The following is an 18,041-nucleotide window of genomic DNA, read 5'->3' as shown; positions in this document are numbered from 1 at the left end:
GGCATTCAGAAAGTTCAGCCAAGGATGGCCAACAGCTACGACGAGCGCCGATGACTGATATTTGCTCACGAAGGCATAGAACCGCATCTCCGACTCAACTGAGATCGGTCCTTGCTGCAGCCACAAGAAGAATGGTGTCAACGTCAACCGCACGTAGAAGACTTCACGAATGATGTCTGTACACGAGGTGATCAACCATTTGCGTGCCACTCATATCACGTTGTCACGTCAGTAGACTATCTGAAGGGTGTAAAAGACTATTTGTTGAATTCAGTTATTTACAGACAGCACAGTCTTTGGGCTTACAAATCCACTTGTTGCGATAAAACTAAAAATAATGATAAACTAAACTAAAGATAAGCTAGTAGTTCAATAATACACAAATTAATCTAGCAGGTTGGTTCAGAAACCTACACTGTCGTCATATTAAACTTCGGCGGCAACATAGAAATAACAACGTGCGCATTCAGTAGCGAAAATACGATCTGACTAATCTTGTCGCTACTTTAGTTTAAATACGCTCTCTTGATCATCCTGGCGATCATCCTGACAACTTGGCGAAGAAACGCGAGAGAAACGAGAAGTAAAAGAAAAAGCTAAAAAATTAAAGTAACTATTAGTAAAAATAGTATAAACCTTATAATCCCAATATTAATGTTGTGAAGGAGAGCTTTGGATTCATTACAATGAGATATCGTAGAAATTCTGACATTGAGGTCATCAATGGATCAGGATAAATTTAGTTATATGGAACAGTTTGATCGTCCTTTTTTGTGTTATTGTGAGTGTGGAATTAGAATATATGAGCTCTAAGTATTCTTGAATGCAAGGAAAGGCTGAAAGAGAAATTAGGCTTCTCTCAAGTTCGCTCCCGGCCGGGAGAACTTCGAGCAAATGGCAAAAGTTGAGCTCCTTGACTGACAATTAAACCGTCAGCGCTTAAAGTTTTTACATATAATACACACACACCCGAATAAAAAAGGTTCCAAAAATCTAGCCACGTCAATCCTTAGAACTTTAAATATAGTAGCGAAAAACAATTTTGATAGAATTTCCATGTTTAATATATGATCAAACTGAAAATTCAATCGCTATCGACAAAATAAAAAGTCAAACAACGAACTCTTCGTCCTGAACTGGACTGGTTCATGGGATTCATGGAGGGAGAGATGTGCACGCTTCTTTTATTCCAATTATTATGAAAGTTTATTTTAGACGTCATCATCTCTAAGATTCTCTAAGGTTACACATTCTCATCTCTAAAATTAGAGCCAAGGATGCGTTTGCGAATTCTAAGCTTACACATCCTCATCTGTAAGATTAGAGACTAGGACGCGTTTGCGAATATGCTGAAGAGCTGGTGGCAGAGTTCTGGGAGGATGTAAAAGGAAGAATAAAAATTTATGGTAACTGAAAGGAAACGGAAATAAATAGGAATGTATAACTGAGTGGGGAAGTGATTCCCAACTAAAAGTGAGAGAAACACGGAAAATTACTGAAACAAAGTGTGTGAGTATGAGATAGGGCTTGTTCTTTTGAATAGCAATGAATGAGTTTTGATGATCTCACACAGAGGTAAAGTTTGATTGTTACTCATTTATGTATTCGATTTTCAAGCTCTTTTGTATGACAGTACTTCATGTATCAGGGGCCATTTGTAATTTGTTAAAAAATCTTGTTATAAACGACTTGCATTTCTTGCATGTTCATTTTTGCCTCATGGCTTCAGATAGAGGAGGCATGAAGAAAAGCAGTAGCTTTTCGTAAGTACTGACTTGTACAAGATGATTTTATTGCTTATGTAGAGTTCACTTAGAAAGTTCGCATATTGTAGAGAGTATAATTGTATTTTTCTGTAACTTAATCATGGCTGAAGGTAAGTTTGTAATCTAGGCTGACTTCAAGGTAGGTAGTCTTGCTTTTCCAGGGAATTAATAAATCCAATAATCTGAGTTTATATTTAAATTCTGAATTTCCGTTTTAGAAGATGATGGCAGAAGATTTTCGCATGTTTACCAAGATACGCCATTCTGTGTACCACTGTTCAACGAGGTCCAGAAAATGTTGAAGTTGTTGCCGTACTGTTTTGATGTGCAGAACCTTCCGTGAGTATGGCGGTATAGTCGGCAACAGCGATGGGATCATGCACGATGTCCTGAATGTAGATGTTGAAAAGAATAGGGCCCAGTGCACTGATTTGGGGAATTCTAGCACTGATGCAGTACTGATTTTTGTTTATTCGGACACAAAATTTGCGATTCTTGAGGAAGGAACTAATGATCTTGATAATATAATCAGATAATTTGAGTTGAATGAGCTTATAGAGCAAGCCGTTGTGCCACACCCTATCAAAAGCTTTAGCGATATTTAACGAGTAATTTACTGTCGAACCCTTCTGTTGCTGTGTTTATAACTCTGAAGAGGCGTTTAGTACTGTTACTTGCTCGGAGTCAAATTGTTCAGGAGAAAAGTGTTTGGATATATTGCAGTCGTGAAGCAGCAGATGCAGGATGACTCTTGGGCTATTTTTGAAAGGGCCCTGAGTAAGCAGATAGGCCTATATCTGCGGAAGTGTAGTGTTTTCATTGGGCTTGGTAAACATGACCATTGTGGCTTTTTCCCAGCTTTGAGGAGAATAATTGAGCTGTAAGCACGAATTTATGATTTTCGCAATATTGCTGATGGTATTAGAAGGAATATTCTACGAAAGCCATTTTTTGAATCCATCAGGTCCGGCGACTTTTCAGTTTTTTAATTTCTTGATGATGTTGACAGTTTATGGTGGAGTGGCAATCGGAAGGGTATTCCGTGGTCAAAACTGTTGCATTAATTGCTAATTGCTCTATTGTTTAAATGATTGTATTATCGTCATACGTCCTGGTGTTTGTCTGGAAAGTGTTCTTTAGCTCATCAGCAAGACTTTGTTAACATCAGAGTAAACTATTCCCGCTGGGCCGGGGAGTGAAGGGATTTGCGTATAAACTATAGTTTAGTATATTTTCTATTAAGGTCATATAATCAATTATCTTTAATCATCAGCTATTTTAAGAATTATTCTCATTTCTGTCGTTTGAAGGTTTTCAGTTCTATTCTAACTTTATTCTGTATTTGATCCAGGTGGTTTTCTAGTTTTTCTTGGCTCTATTCTTTTGCTGTATAAGCTCCTTGAGTTCTTCTTGGAAAGCTTTTAGGAGGCCTGTCAGTTTAACATTTTTAGTGGAAGTACGAATTGCGATATTAATATTTTCAGTTAACTTGACAACTTCTTGATCAAGGTCTTCCTTGATGTTGACCCTAAAAGTTCTCTGGGCTCTCTCAGCCGTATTTATGCAGACCCTGATCTCTCGCGTGAAGAGCGTATCTCATTGTTTCACTCAAACCGTTTTTATACTCTGAACATTGCCATTTCCAGATCAATAAAGTCAACAATTCCATATTAGAAACAAGCACACGTATAAAAAATAAATGTGGCTCGAAATGCAAAACTAAAAATTAATAATATAACAAATGCAGTGAAATGAATTAAAACATTTACAGATATATGTGTACATCATATAAACGCAGCAATATAAAATCCTACATGTTGAAGTGTTTAGTCTTTTATAATGAACCTTAAAAGATTTGTGCACTGTATCTTTTCTGTCTAATAACTTAAAATTATTTGAGTTTAAATTATCGTGCAAAATGAATATGTTCAATAGCTTTTATAAGTAATTATGAGGCCTTTTTTGCAATTTGCTTAATTTTCCAAATAATTATAATTTAAAACATATCATATGATAATTTGGCATGCTTACAAACATGGATTAGTATGCTTTTAATAAATTAAAAATGGGAGAACTGTGTTCAGTTAATATAAAAGTTGATTTTTAAAATATTTTTAAAATGTAAAAATAATTTTGTTGTATGAAATTTTAAATATTTTAAATAACACTAACAAAATCTTTTTAGATCCATGTTTTCCTTTGTCTTTTCTGGTTAACAGCTGGGTACCTGGAATGTTAGATGCAGTATTTCAAGCGACTTTTTTGTGTGCTTTGCTTCTATTTTGGCTCTGTATATATCATGGCATACGCCAGGTACCTTTTCTTTCTTAAACATACATAATTTATCTTAATGGAGATTGTGCTAAGATACATAACTCTGATATTACTTCTTTCTTTCTTTTTTTTTTTTTTCTTTTTCAGAATGAACGCAGTTTCTCAAAATTTTATTTGCCTAAATGTATTATAATAGGAATGCTGTGGCTTTCAGCATTTACATTAGCATCCTGGCAGAAGTTCAATGAATTACGGGATCCTACTTATAACTACAAAGTGGATACTGGCCACTTCATGGTTTGTTATTAAATTATTATTAATCTTTTTTTATTACTTAATATTTTGAAATTTTAATACTTCACATTTTTGAAGTTTCAGAAATAAATTAAAATTATTTGTTATTATATTTCAGGGATTTAAAGGCTTTTTCTTTACGGTTGGATCAATATACTTAGTATATTTATTTTATCTGATAATAAGAGCTTATACAGAGCTTCGTTCCATGCCCTATTTTGGTAATATATGTAGTTCATGTATTTAAGTTTAATACCTGAAATATATGAAAAAAATTGTATATTTTAAAATGTATGTATAATTTTCTTTAAGTTCATTATGGTGCTCTTCTTATGGGAGTATTACTGCATTAAATTAATTTCACAATTTTTACCTTTTTTATAAATAATTTGAGGAAGCTTGTGCTTTTGAAGTATCGATTAAAAGCAGTCTTTGAGCGCCATTTGCAATCAAAACCTTCTTCTAAATATACTTACAGTATTTTTCTGCAAAGCTGCTTAGATATTCTACAGTGCTGGAATTCAAGTGCTTGAAAATTCAATTTCTTTATAACTGTTGTATTACTAAAGTTCTTAATAAATTGTCAACAGACATCAAGATATAGTTTTAAAAACACAGGAAACTGCAATTTACACTTAATTCAGTGTTTGATAGATTGGATTCTGTCTTGGTACGTTTTTTTCTTTCCCATAATACAGTCTTGAAGCCAATACATATGTGAACATATTGTTTATGTTTCATTGCTATTCCAGAAATTTTAATGATGAATAATTTGAAAATTTAATTACAGCAATGCCTAAATTACAATACCCCTATATGTGTGAACAGCAAGTTACGCGTTCCCTTACTTTAACCTCCTCTGTTAGAGAATGTTAGAATGAGATTTCTGAAAAACATTGAATGGTGTCTGGAAGAAAATTTGTTCGCTCTTTTTCAAAGCGAGATGAAAAAAACATCAGAAAATGATTGAATTACTCATGTAGCAGGAGAAGTTATCAATTTTGGGAGACATAGAATTTGGATGATGATATTATGATAGCTGTTGGACTCACACAACATAGAACTGATAATCGATAAGCTTGCACAAATGCGTTAGCTATTCGCTACTTAAGAAGCTGACACTTCAGACCCAGATCTCCTAGAAAATTACATGGCAATTGTAAGCATGACAGAAAGGTCCCTGCTTAATTGAAAACTGGTTACAGTTTTTGAAGACTAACAAGGACTCTAACAAGGAAAGCGTTCTAAATATAAAGTAAGAAATAAAAGAAAATTATTGGCTAGCTGTGAAGAAAATTTAATCGATTAAAATAAATGAAGCTTCAAACAGGTTTCTAAAATTTTATGAAGTCATCGGCGTAGAACTAACTTTATTTTATGGAAGACATTTATTACCCCAAAGGGTGTTAGTCCAAAAGAGCTGTTCGAGCCCTGCATTATATTTAAAGAAATTAAATAATAAAGAATCTGCATGAATATATGTATGTTTCTCTCATTGTGAAAAAACAACGGTACCTAGAGACATCAAATTTTGAATAACGTAGTCCTCCACTCGAATATGGCAATCTGGAAGCCCAAATTTGGAATTTAAAATTTATTTCATTATCTCTTTTAAATTTTTTAAACTTTAACGAATATTTTATCAACAAACTCAAAGATTTCAAAGCATTAAATTAACATTAACATCACGTGCATCTTCGAGCACGGATATTTTATGCGCGAGATTTCTTTACATTTCTTAATGGTATGGTATTTTGTGTGTAATGACTTTGAATGTCTGTATCATTTTTCAAATCCTGTTTTGAATCACCCGTGGAAAAAAAAGGGGGGGCACCTTTGGGCATAATATAAAATCTGAAAGCGTTCAGATTTTTTTTTTTCAATATTATTTTGTAACCATCTGTATGAAAATTTCATTCCTTATTACACATCTTTCATCTGAACAAGAGCTTTTTTTGCTTTGGTTCTATTTAACTAAAATGTATATATATTTAAATTTGACACATATTTACACTCTCTTCGCCAGTTCTCACCTACCTATGTAACAGTCTAATTTTTTGCAATTTCTGTAAGGAAAAAAAAAATGGTTTTATCTTGATGTATTAATTAAATAATGAATTTTTTAATGTGAAACTCATTATATCTAGATAAATTCATTTTTATAAAATGGCAATATAATTGTTGCACTTTACCCAATAAAGTCTTTGAAAAAAATAATTAATATAAAATCAGTTTGTGTTGTTAAAATTGATGTATTATTATGCCCTTTTTTTATCTCAAAAACATTGTCATGACATGAGAAAATCTTAGCTAACTCCTTCTTAATATATTAATATTAGTGAATTATTATATTTAACTCTAATGCTAACAAAATGTCGTTATTTGCTGTAAAAATTTCTTCATTGTTATTGAATGATGATGGAATGACTTTTAACTATTTAAAAAATAACTTAAAGACATATAGCCTCTGATGGGAAATTGTATTTTAATAATAACAGTCTACTTAGATATTCTAAAATTTAACATATACATCATTTCTCAGACAAATGATATTTTATCTAGAATTTCTTTATGAAGAATTTGTAAGGCACATTTGGGAAAAAATTCCTCCTAATCTATCTAAGAATGTTATATGTTTCTTGTTGCGGAATGAACTATTTTTATATCAAAGGGATAGAGTAACTCATGGAATTTATAATTTTAGTCTTTAATTATTAATCTGTGCAATCTAGTTGTTTACTCTATAACCTTTACTATAGCGTTGATCATAGCATAGTAAATACTGAGGTCCCGGAACTCCAAAATACAAGCAATATGTTTTATAAAATTTATCCTGTTTACGTTTATTTTAATTTTAATTATCAGTGGAGAAAAGGTTTCTTTTCACATTATGGAATAATTTCTTAACTCCTCCATTCCTTGCTTCCCCCTCTTTTTTATGGTATTATATTTTTAAAAGGAATGGAGATAAAATTCGGCTTATATTTATACTGTTGGTTCAACTTCTAATTATTGATAATTACTTCAGATGTTTTTAAAATATTATTCCACAATTCAATTATATATTTTTATCATGTATCAAATAAGATTTCATATCAGGAAATCTTTAGAATAGATAACTTTTTTTTATTTTAGGCAGTGATATTTTTAGGAGAAAGATAGAATTCTTTCACTGATTATTTTTTCAATCTGCCAATTACAATCAATTTGTAAAATTAAACTAGTTTAAATTAAAGTAAGTAAGCTTCTGTTTCTAGAGAAAAATGATATCATGATATCGGTAAATTTTAGGGCTTTAGAGTGATCTTATCTAAATATGCCAGTTATTTTCCTATAATATGCCAAATGAGAAACCGGCAAAGTATGAAAAACACATCTTCCATTCGTATATAAATACAAAGGTGCAGCTAGAAAAAGTAATAGAAAGCATCTAAACAATGGGAAAATGTGAAACTTATTATATTATGGAAGAAAAAAAGCCTGTTTCAAAAACATGGATGAGATTATAGTCGATACTGGATTGAACCAACATGATAAAGATATGTGCGAGGAGATTCTCGCGGTATATTGACAGTTGTAATGAATGTGACTGAGGATGGTTTGTACCGACTTGAAACTTCTGAAGGAATTTTAAAACAAGCATATGCCAGATCACAATTCATTTTATGTCCTATGAACTTGTTTAGAATTCAAGATATTTCTGACCATAAAATTCCACTCCGATCAGCTCACTGCAATTGCTCAGTCCAGTGGAAGCGACAAAGGATTTATCGAATGTATGTGTAAACTGCCAAAATGTAAAGTGCCAAAATATGAAATGTCTTTGTGTGAAAAATGCAATGAAATGTAAATCAAAATGCCATTCAAGCCTACTGTGTTGCAACAAGTAGTTTAATTTTAATTTCTTCTTTTATTTGAAAATGTTGTTTCCCTGAATAAGAAAGGCACAAATTTTGTTTTGTAAAATTTTCATTTTTCTTTACGTATTTTGAATAATTTTTTTAATGGCACACTTATTTTTTTTTCAAAATAACATTTGTATTTTTGAAGAATGCACATTATTTATATGATAGTCTTATCAGGACCTTTTCTTCATACTTTGTCTAAATAGCATTTGTATTCTATAAAATTTCTAGGTATTATCTACAATTCCTAGAGAAAGTATGTACACTACTGTCCATTAAAATTGCAAAACCGTGAAAGAAAGCAAATACAAAAAAAGGTAGGAGGTGGCCAGTTTCTCAACAAACCATGACCAGATGTTTTCAATGGGTGACAGATCTGGAGATCGTGCAGGCCAGGGCAGCAATCGAATACCCTGTGTATTGAGGAAGCAAACACGACGTGCAACATGTGTTCTTGCATTATCTTGTTGGAAAATGGCGTTTGGCAGGCCTCGAAGATAGGTCACAACCACTGGACATAAGATGTCAGAAATATACCGATCTGCGTTCAAATAACCGTTGATTCGAACTAGAGATGTGCGTGTCGTGTACCCAATGGCTGCCCAAACCATCACACCAGCTGTAGGGCCCCTATGCCGACATTCAATGCAAGCAAGAACTGCAAGAAGAACCGGAACTCGTCTGAAAAGACGACATTGTGCCACTCCTGTATCCAGCATTGTCGTTCGGTGCACCAGAGTCTCTCTCTATGCTGCATTGTCAAGCCGAAGTAATGGTCGCCGTGCTGATAGTCCATGCTGCTGCAAACGTCAACGCACCACGAGGGGATACTGGGCGTGTTGCAAACATGCCCATTTCCTGACTAATGGTCCGTGATGTGGTTGTACGATTTTGCTGGTCTAGCCTCACAATATATCCCTCCTCTCGGGCGTTAGTCTTGCGAGGGCGTTGCGATCCTGCATGCTGTTCAATTTGATCCTCAGCAACATATTGGTTCCATATTCGTGTGACAGTGGTTGGATGTCGACCAGTAAGATGGGCGAAATAATAACAGTCTCGATAGGCAACTGATAATCAACAGTCTCGATAGGCAACGATCCTGCCGCTATTGAATTTCGGCACTTGGTGGTAAACATTTCTTTTTATTATTCGAGACATAACACGATATTCTGAACAAACTCTGACCTTACAAAGCGCTTTCCAAACGAGAAATCCACTTCACAACTTTTCTTTTGTGTAGTGTATCAAACACCGTTTCTCCTTCCTGCGTCGTCTAAATGCGCTGAAATACTGATCATTTGCATACCTCAACCTCTTCTTCCTTTCATGCGATTTTGAGGTTCGTCAGATTATTCCTTCCTGGTGTTACAATTTTCATGGCCAGCAGGGTAACAATTCTCATATTTCATACTTTGCCTAAAAACGTCCGGCATTGTATACAATGCTTAGGCATTCTATAGAATGCCGGCGTTTCGTACTTTGCCGATAACATATATACAGCATACATTTTTTTATTTTTTTCTGTATGGAGTGGCAATGTAGGAACTCGAAAACCTGTATCTAAAAGTTAGTTTAATGTAAGAACCTGTTGTTAAATTCAGTTAAAATACATCAAAGTAAAAATAACTGAACAAATAAAAGCAATATAGTCAAAAATCAGTCGCTTATTTAAAATTTTATTTTTGTTAAATATTTTATTTTACATAATTTATTTAATTGTTAGAATGTATTCATGATATTTCATTTTTATTATTTTCAATTATAATTCCTATTCAATACCTAATGTTATAAAAAATAATTTTAAAAAGGTGATAAAAAGTAATTTAAATAAGCTGACACGATTTTGTAATTTAATTGTACTCTCTATTCCAGCTTTCAATGTTTGAATTTAGTTTAATCGTAAAAAGAAAAGTTTTTTTTTTTTTTTTTTTTTTTTTTTCTTTTCTTATTAATGCTAAACCATTTTACATTTTCAATTTCTAAAGAAGCTTCAAATAAAATTATTTTTAAATTTTAAGGATTTCTTTAATTTTGTACTTAGGTTAAAAAAATAAGAAACAATTGTGTGAACTTAAAAAAAGAAATATGTAATATTTTATTTATTAATAAACAAGATTTCAGAATACTCATCTTGTAGCATTAGCTCACTAGCTTTTATTAGCATGCAGATCGTAAAGAAATGCAGTAATCTAAGTTATGAATGCTTGAATTAGTTTATTTATTAGTAAAATTTTAATTTAATATTTTAAGCAAAGCATAAAATAATTTTTTGTAAGGCGAGTTGACGACAAAGCATTGTTTTTTTTTTTTTTTTTTTTTTTGTACCTTTCTAACAAAGCTTGTAATTGGAAATTGATGCTGTTCATTTGCTATTCATGTAAAAATAATGACATCAGTAAGAGGAAATGATTTTATGTTATATATTTGTTTGTTGAATAATTTTCAACTATGTTTTGGGATTTTTTTTTTTTTTTTTTTTTTTTTTTTTTTTTTTTTTTAGAATATAGTATATTTTAATGCTCTTTATGATAAATAAATCAGTTTAGATTCATGTCTTCAAAATTGTATTATTAATATTTTCATAAAAATATATTTCACTTGGGTATGTAAAGAAAGTTTTCAATTTTGTGGGGTTTTTTTAATGTTTCTCTTTATTTATTTATTTATTTTTAGATGTGAGACTGAAATTTCTGACTGCATTAATGATAATTGTTTTATCTATAAGCATCGCTATAACAGTCTTGAGGTTTGGTGTATCGGTTCTTCAAGATAACTTTGTTGCTGAATTATCAACAAATTATGGAAGCTCTGCAGAATTTATGTCTTTCTACAGTCTTTTGAATTTTTATCTAGTTACAATGGCCTATGTCTATGCACCACCAAAGAGAGCCTTTTTTGGTAAAAAAATTATTATTTATCAAATAAAAAGAAAATTTGATATTTACATTAAATATTTTAACACTTTTCCATGTAAAGCTTTATCTTTTATTATTCATAACATTGATCTTATAGTTTAAGTTATAAGGTATTTCTCCCGCCTTCTTAGCATGCGTTCGTAGTGTAATGGTCAGCACGCTCGGCGCGAATTCGAGTGGTCCTCGGTTCGAGTCCTGGCGAAGTTATTTCTCATTTTTCACATCTCCTGCTTCCAAAAAAATTCTAAAGACACTACAGTGGCGCCCGAACTAAAAGGGTGGTGGATGACGATTCTCCACCACCAGGATTTGGCGAATAGGTCCCTTAATCCCCAGTCGCTCTTTAAAAGGGGGAGTAGATAAGGAATTTCTCCCGCCTTCTTTGCATGCCTTCTTAGTGTAGTGGCCAGCACGCTCGGCGCGTATTCGAGATGCCAGTGTTTCGAGTCCTGCTGAGGGCGTTGCTCATTTTTCATCTCTCCTGCTTTCAAAAATACTAATATCTCTACAAAGTATTTCGTGAGTACTTTAAGTATTTTTTATTTTTTTAATTAAATCAAAACCGAAAATTCAAGCTATTTTTATTCAACTTATAACAACAGTTAAAATTTAATATATTGCTTTGCATTTTTAATTTAATAAATTTTCGTTCTTAAATAGGAGGAGGTACGTTTGAAATATTAAGATTTTTATCCTGTATTAATCCTAACATAATTAGTTCCTATTTTCATATATAATGGAGAATATTTTTTTTAACTGAAAATCAAAATTATTATTCGTGTATTTGATTTAATGTTAGGTGTCCTTGTTTAGTTATTACAGTAACCAAAAAAAAAAAAAAAAAAAGCATTGGAAGAAACTGAATTTGGAAGGAGTTTTTTTCTTTGTATCATGAAATGTGAGGAAAAAAATATTCAGAACTAATTAAAAATATTGAGTTTCAATTCTCATTCTAAGAATATGATATAAAACTCCAAACTCAAATATTCTCTTTGTAGCCTAACCTAGCGAACTTCGTAAATTAATCTTCCTTGATCCTCTCATCTTTGGATGCCTTTTTCAATTGCATCATTGCTTCTTTGTTATACAGCGTCTTTTCGCTGTTAAATGTTTTGAATTTGATATCTGCATACTGTCTGTGTCAGGGTGGACCCCGGTTTCAGCATCAAAATGCCGCTATGTCCATGAAGTGCATTATATGTGTTTTACCACAAAATTACATTTCTCATGTGTGTGAGACTTATATATACGATGCAACCTTTTTAATAGAGGATGATGACTATGATTGCTTGTAACTTAATTGTATAAATATGCATTAATGTTGAACTCAATTAAAGTTCATAGAAACAAAAGGCTATAAATGAAATTTTGGGGAATTAACTGAAGGGGGAATCTAATTTTAAACTTAAATTAATTATATATATATATGCATATATATATGTATTTATATATAATACTTATATGAAAGAATAATACTTACATTTTCACATAAGTATTATTCTTTTCATATCAATATTCATGTAAGTTCATATATTAAATTTAATAAAATGTGTTGTCTAATGGTGATAAATTTGTATGCTTTAACTTCACTTGAGATTATACAGTATTAGGACATTAAAAAAAAAGAGCGCAGTTGATGAAATTTGTTTTTAAATGCTTTAATATTTGTTAATCCAGCTTTAAGGAACATTCATAACTTTTTATTTAAACCATTTATATATGTAAAGAGAAATGAAAAATTTTACATAATGAGCAGTAACGTAAGGAAAATTAAACTACATTATGATAATTTAATGAAAAATATCGGATCTTACTGGTAGGATCCAGCATTTACCCAGTAAATAACTCTTAACATAACAGAATAACTGCTAACATTACTGAATACTGGCAGTTCATTTTCAGTTTGGTTCTCGGCAAACTAGTTGGTTTTTCTCCTTGTGTAAATGTGAATATATATTAGTTTCTATAGAAATTTATCCATGAAGTCATTCCTCCTGTCTTTACTGTAACCAGTTAACTAACCAATTTATCTCTTGTTCTTGTATATTGAATTTAATTGAATTTAATTTTTTGTGATTAATTTCTTTGCAAAACGCTAACAATAAAAATTGTTCAAAAGTGTCTTTGCTAATTTTTAATAAATCAGTATATAATTTAAGCCGTCTTTCTGCAAAATATGTTTACCTATATTATTCTATCAGCTTACGTTATTGTTCTTTTTATGATGCATTGCTGCATTGAAGAACAGTATATTTAATAGCAAATTGTTGTTGCATTATGAGATTTGGGAGTCTATATTAAATGTCTCTTTCAGGAGATATGAGGAGACCAACTTTTCTCTATAGGTAACGTTATCAAATGGTGTATACTTGATTAGGTTAGATATGCAGATAAAGGTATATTTAAACGATTTAAAATTTTTAATTGTTCTTTTGTTGGGATGAAATATTAAAAAAAAATTGAACATCTTTTACCGACCCAGTTTTCCCGAAATATTTTATTCATAATATATATTTGCAATACCAATACAACAGAAAATTTTCCAAATTTTGAAGGTTGAGATTAATATATCGAATTTTGACGATTTTTCAAAAAGTTTGATTTTTTTTAAACTATTGTAAGTGTGGCAGCTAACTATTATAAGTGTTAACTATTGTGAGCGTGGCGGTGCGCACGCTTAAACCATATGTATCATTTTCCCTGTACATCCTCTAAGCGACTAGTTCCTTTCGCTACAGTCAGCCCACCAGCGGCCGAGCGGTAATGTCGCTGAACACTGGTAGTTCGGTCTGAGGTTCGAATCCCGCGAACGGGCTGGCTGCATGGGCGTTTTCGTGGTTTTCCCCATGTGTAACGTGTATACGAGCCAGTTTCCCTTAGAAAGTCCTCCACGAAGGCATCCCTCCCCTTAGGCAGATAGCCCTCGAGGCTTTGCCATAATCACACACACCAACCTTTCGCTACAGCACACATCAGATAGATATATGGAAGCTCTGCTCTTGCAAAGCGATCCATGCTGTATTTATGACGCCTTTGCACCCAGATGTCATCGACCACCATAACTTTCACTATCGACTGAACTTTATCGTGTCATTGCAGCAGGGCTGTGGAGTCGAAATCGGAGTCGTGCCGAATTTGGGGTAAAAGGAGCCGGAGCTGGAGTCGCTAAAAACAGGTCGACTCCGACTCCAGTTTTTGTTGCATAGTTTGAATTTGAAATGAAGTTAAAATGAAATGAATTGAAAAAAAATTAATGACAAACTGAGTTATTATTTTTATTTACAAATTGTATACATTAGTAAACAGTTGTTTTCTATTTTATCGACATATTAATAAATAAATATAATAAATAGCTTGAATGGATGTGATATTCGCCGTTAACAATTAAAGTGATTCATTTAATTACAAATCTCACTGGTAAATTTAGATAAGCAGCAAGAACTAAAATTGATTTCATTCTTAGGAAGCGAGCAGGAAAATGAGCAGTTATTGATCAAGCAACGCGATAAGGAAGTACATATTTGATGATAAAAAGAGTTTTTAGAATTAAGAACTTTTTTAGAAGAAGTAGATAATCCTAATGTTTCACCAACAGAGAGACTGTGGAATGATCTTCCAGAATTGGAAACTCTTCTTTCTACACCGTAAATAGTCACAAAAAAGCTGCAATCTGAAGAATTGACGGGAGGCGAGAATGGAAGAATGGGATGTTTGCCCTTTCTGAAATGGAGGGTATATTACAGAAGAAATCATTTCTTCAATAAAGAAAAGAGAAACTTGTTTGCTAAATAATGAGATCTTGCTGAGTTCAATATATGGACATCCGAAACACCGAATTTTCTTGGATGACGAACAAATTCAAAAGGCAAAGAAAGTCATCTATTAACTTTCATTAAGAATGAAATTATTATCATAACAATTAAAGAAATCGAATCAGGACAGTCAAACTGCAGACACTGCAATTGAGTCACTATCATCCTTTTCTAGTGATGAATTAGATTTTAAGAAATATTTTTGGATAATATAGAAAAGGCTAAGGCAAAGCGAATGAAAATATGGATATGGATATGGATATGGAGAAATGTGGTGGACACCTATTGTTTAACCATTGGCAATGTGGGTATTGTCCAGCCACACTAGATATCCAGATAAATTACACCCCACAGGACCCACAGGATCCTGCCAGGCGTTGGTTGCAATACTTTGTATTTTACCAGACCGGGCCTTTCTTTTTCCCTTAAATATACATTGGTGTTTTTACAGTTGGTGCCTTTCGCACGTACATGCTATGGAGGGCAGCGCCAGGTCTGCTTGCATACTATGTTTTAAGTAATAGCTTTGTTATATTATTCTAGGTTGTGCTGCGTAGCTCAGTGCCTCTTGTACACAGGAAGCTCATTAGAATTATGATTTTTTTTTCGGAGATGGATGTTCTTGATAGCGTATCTAATAAAGGGAGTCACTTCACTCTCTGAATTCGGGACTTTTAGATGATGTTCAGCTGTAAGGGGCATTCGAATATATAATGGTCGGGACTGCCTCTTTCTCCACATGCACATTGAGCTGAAATTGCTAGTTTCCTTGCATAGAAGTACGTGGGAAAAGGCCATGCCCTGATAAAAAAACCACGTTATTTTTCTAGTAATTAAACTGGGAGATGTTCCTACTTTTTGGGAACAACTGATAAGTCCTTCTTCCTTGTTTGGCGTTGTCCCACCAGTTCTGCCATTCAGCTTTAGATTTGATGGTTATGATTTTTTTAAGGTGCGAGCCAGGCCATGGTACTGATAAATTTTGTGCGTTTTGACCCCTAGCTGCTTCTTTGGCTAGGATGTCAGCCTCCTCGTTGCCTTTTGTCCCTGCATGTGCCTTCAGTCAAGTGACAAAGAAGTGTTGATTTTGTGATGCTGAAGTTCTTTCTGTAATCCTGGATTAATTTTGATCGGTGGCGCGGGTTTGCGATGGCATGCATCGCTGAAAGACTGTCTGTAAAGATATATGCTGCTTTTAGGCAGTTTGTGATGCTGTATTTTATTGCTTCAAGGAGCGTTACTGATTCCGCTTGGAATACACTATTTTGTTGATCTAGGTGGAACTTCTGTTGTCGAACTGGGATCTAGGTAGATTTTGATCACGCTGCCTTTATCTTCTTCTAGGCCGGAACTGTCTGTAAAGAGTTGGGGGAATTTCTTTTCGCTTACTTCTTTTTTCATGCTTAATGTGATATTATTTTTCTTTCCTGGGTGGTGTTCATATGGGTGTGCCGGTGTCTCGTAATTCTCTGCTAAAAGTTCTAATGATTTGTAATGGCCCTTCTTTCGTAGTACTGTTGTAGTGCTGTTGTCTTATGGAATTCTTGTTCAGCGCGTATAAAAAGTGGAGTGCTGTTAGCGATTTGGAAGAATGCCGCATTTGATGTTGTTCTGTGGCTTCCTGTATAGTTAAGAAGGAAGGGTCGCTGGATTGTATGAAGTTTTTTTTTGCTTTCTTTTTGTCATTGGTTCTGCCCATATGGCTGCTCCGTATAGGGCAATCTTCTCGATTACTGTATGGTAGATGAGGTGTTGGATTGGTCTGCTCATTCTCCATCTTATTCCGTTCATTCGCTTTAGAATGGTTGCTATTTTAGAGGTCTTGCTTTTAATGTAGTCTAGATGGTCTATAAAGTTAAGTTTTTTTTATCAATGATGAAACCCAGGTATTTTAGGGAATTAACAATTTTTATTTTAATTCCTTCTATTTCGAATCTTGGAAGTCTTGTTATCTTTTGTGAGGGTTTGTGGATAATTAAGGCCCGTAATTTTTCTTGAGAAATTATTAATTTTTGTTGTTTGCAAAGAGGGTTAAAAATTTCTAATGTGCTGTTTACATTTCTTTGTAACTCATCTCTGGAGCTATCACTCACAACAAAAGCTACATCGTCCGCAAAAGTGGTGCATTTTGAGGGTTGGAGCCATCTGTGCTTTATGACTTTGTCAAACGTCAGCTTCCAAAAATCTGCACTTAAGCAGGACCCCTGCGGGCAGCCTCTGACTTGTACTTTCTCAATTGTACGGTTTTACTTATAATGACGCTGCGTCTGTTGGTGAAGTAATCTTGAAAAAGTTTGTAAATGTTTTTTGAACAGTTCATGTACATGCTTAAAACCTCGGGCCACCATTCTTTACTTTATTTCCTTTCACCTGCCCTAGAACATCATTGATTGCACGTATAGTGCTCATATTTGGGGAGATCCCGAACTGGTACGGGCTTGCTGCGTTGGACTTGCTTATGTGATGCCTGAGGCCGTTCGCTAGGACTTTCTCAAGTACTTTCCCTATTGCGGGAAGGAGGTTTATTGGGCGGTAAGAACCTGGGTTTGATGCATTCTGGCCATTTTTATTAAAAAGAACTATCTGGCCGATTTTGAAACTTGTTGGAAAGAGGCCTGTTTCTAGACATTTATTCATTAGGTTGAAAAATAGATAGGGAAAGTTCTTGTGCAGGATCTTGATGAGTTGGTTATCAATCCCGTCTGGCCCAAGTGCTTTTTTGTTTGGCAGGATCTTAACTATTTTTGAAATTTCAAAGGAAGAGAATGGAATATCGTCATTTTTTTCTGGGGGGTGGCTATTGTTTCTTCTGATACTCTGATGTGGTGAGTCTTCATCTGGGGAATCATGAAGGAATACAGCATCCATTATTTTCTTGATGCATTGGGTTGTTGCATCTTCCTGTGAGTTGTTTTCGTTGATGGGGTTGGGGATAACAATTTGACACGGATTAAAGACTTTGTTGGTACATAATTTATACACTGGTCCGTACAAGTTTTTGTTGTTGGTTAAATACTTCCTCCAGCACTTAATTTTTGTATCAAGAATCTCTCTTTTGTACATAGCTCTTTGTTT

At 33.5% G+C, this 18,041-nt stretch overlaps 1 protein-coding gene across 1 annotated transcript in view; it reads left to right on the top strand.

Moving 5' to 3' along the window:
• LOC118189505 (transmembrane protein 181) overlaps positions 1-18,041 on the top strand; it is a 50,865-nt gene that overhangs the window by 25,784 nt on the left and 7,040 nt on the right. The window contains exons 8-11 of the mRNA XM_035360130.2: positions 3,952-4,079; positions 4,188-4,337; positions 4,453-4,555; positions 10,913-11,137. Of these exons, the coding sequence (XP_035216021.1) occupies positions 3,952-4,079; positions 4,188-4,337; positions 4,453-4,555; positions 10,913-11,137 (606 nt within the window). The remainder of the gene's footprint in view (positions 1-3,951; positions 4,080-4,187; positions 4,338-4,452; positions 4,556-10,912; positions 11,138-18,041) is intronic.

This window comes from Stegodyphus dumicola, chromosome 1, assembly GCF_044657685.1.
Source record: "Stegodyphus dumicola isolate Sdum_Otavi_A_Nest chromosome 1, ASM4465768v1".
Lineage (NCBI taxonomy): Eukaryota > Metazoa > Arthropoda > Arachnida > Araneae > Eresidae > Stegodyphus > Stegodyphus dumicola.
Note: the sequence above shows the minus strand (reverse complement) of the source record. Positions and strands in the feature narration are given on the sequence as shown.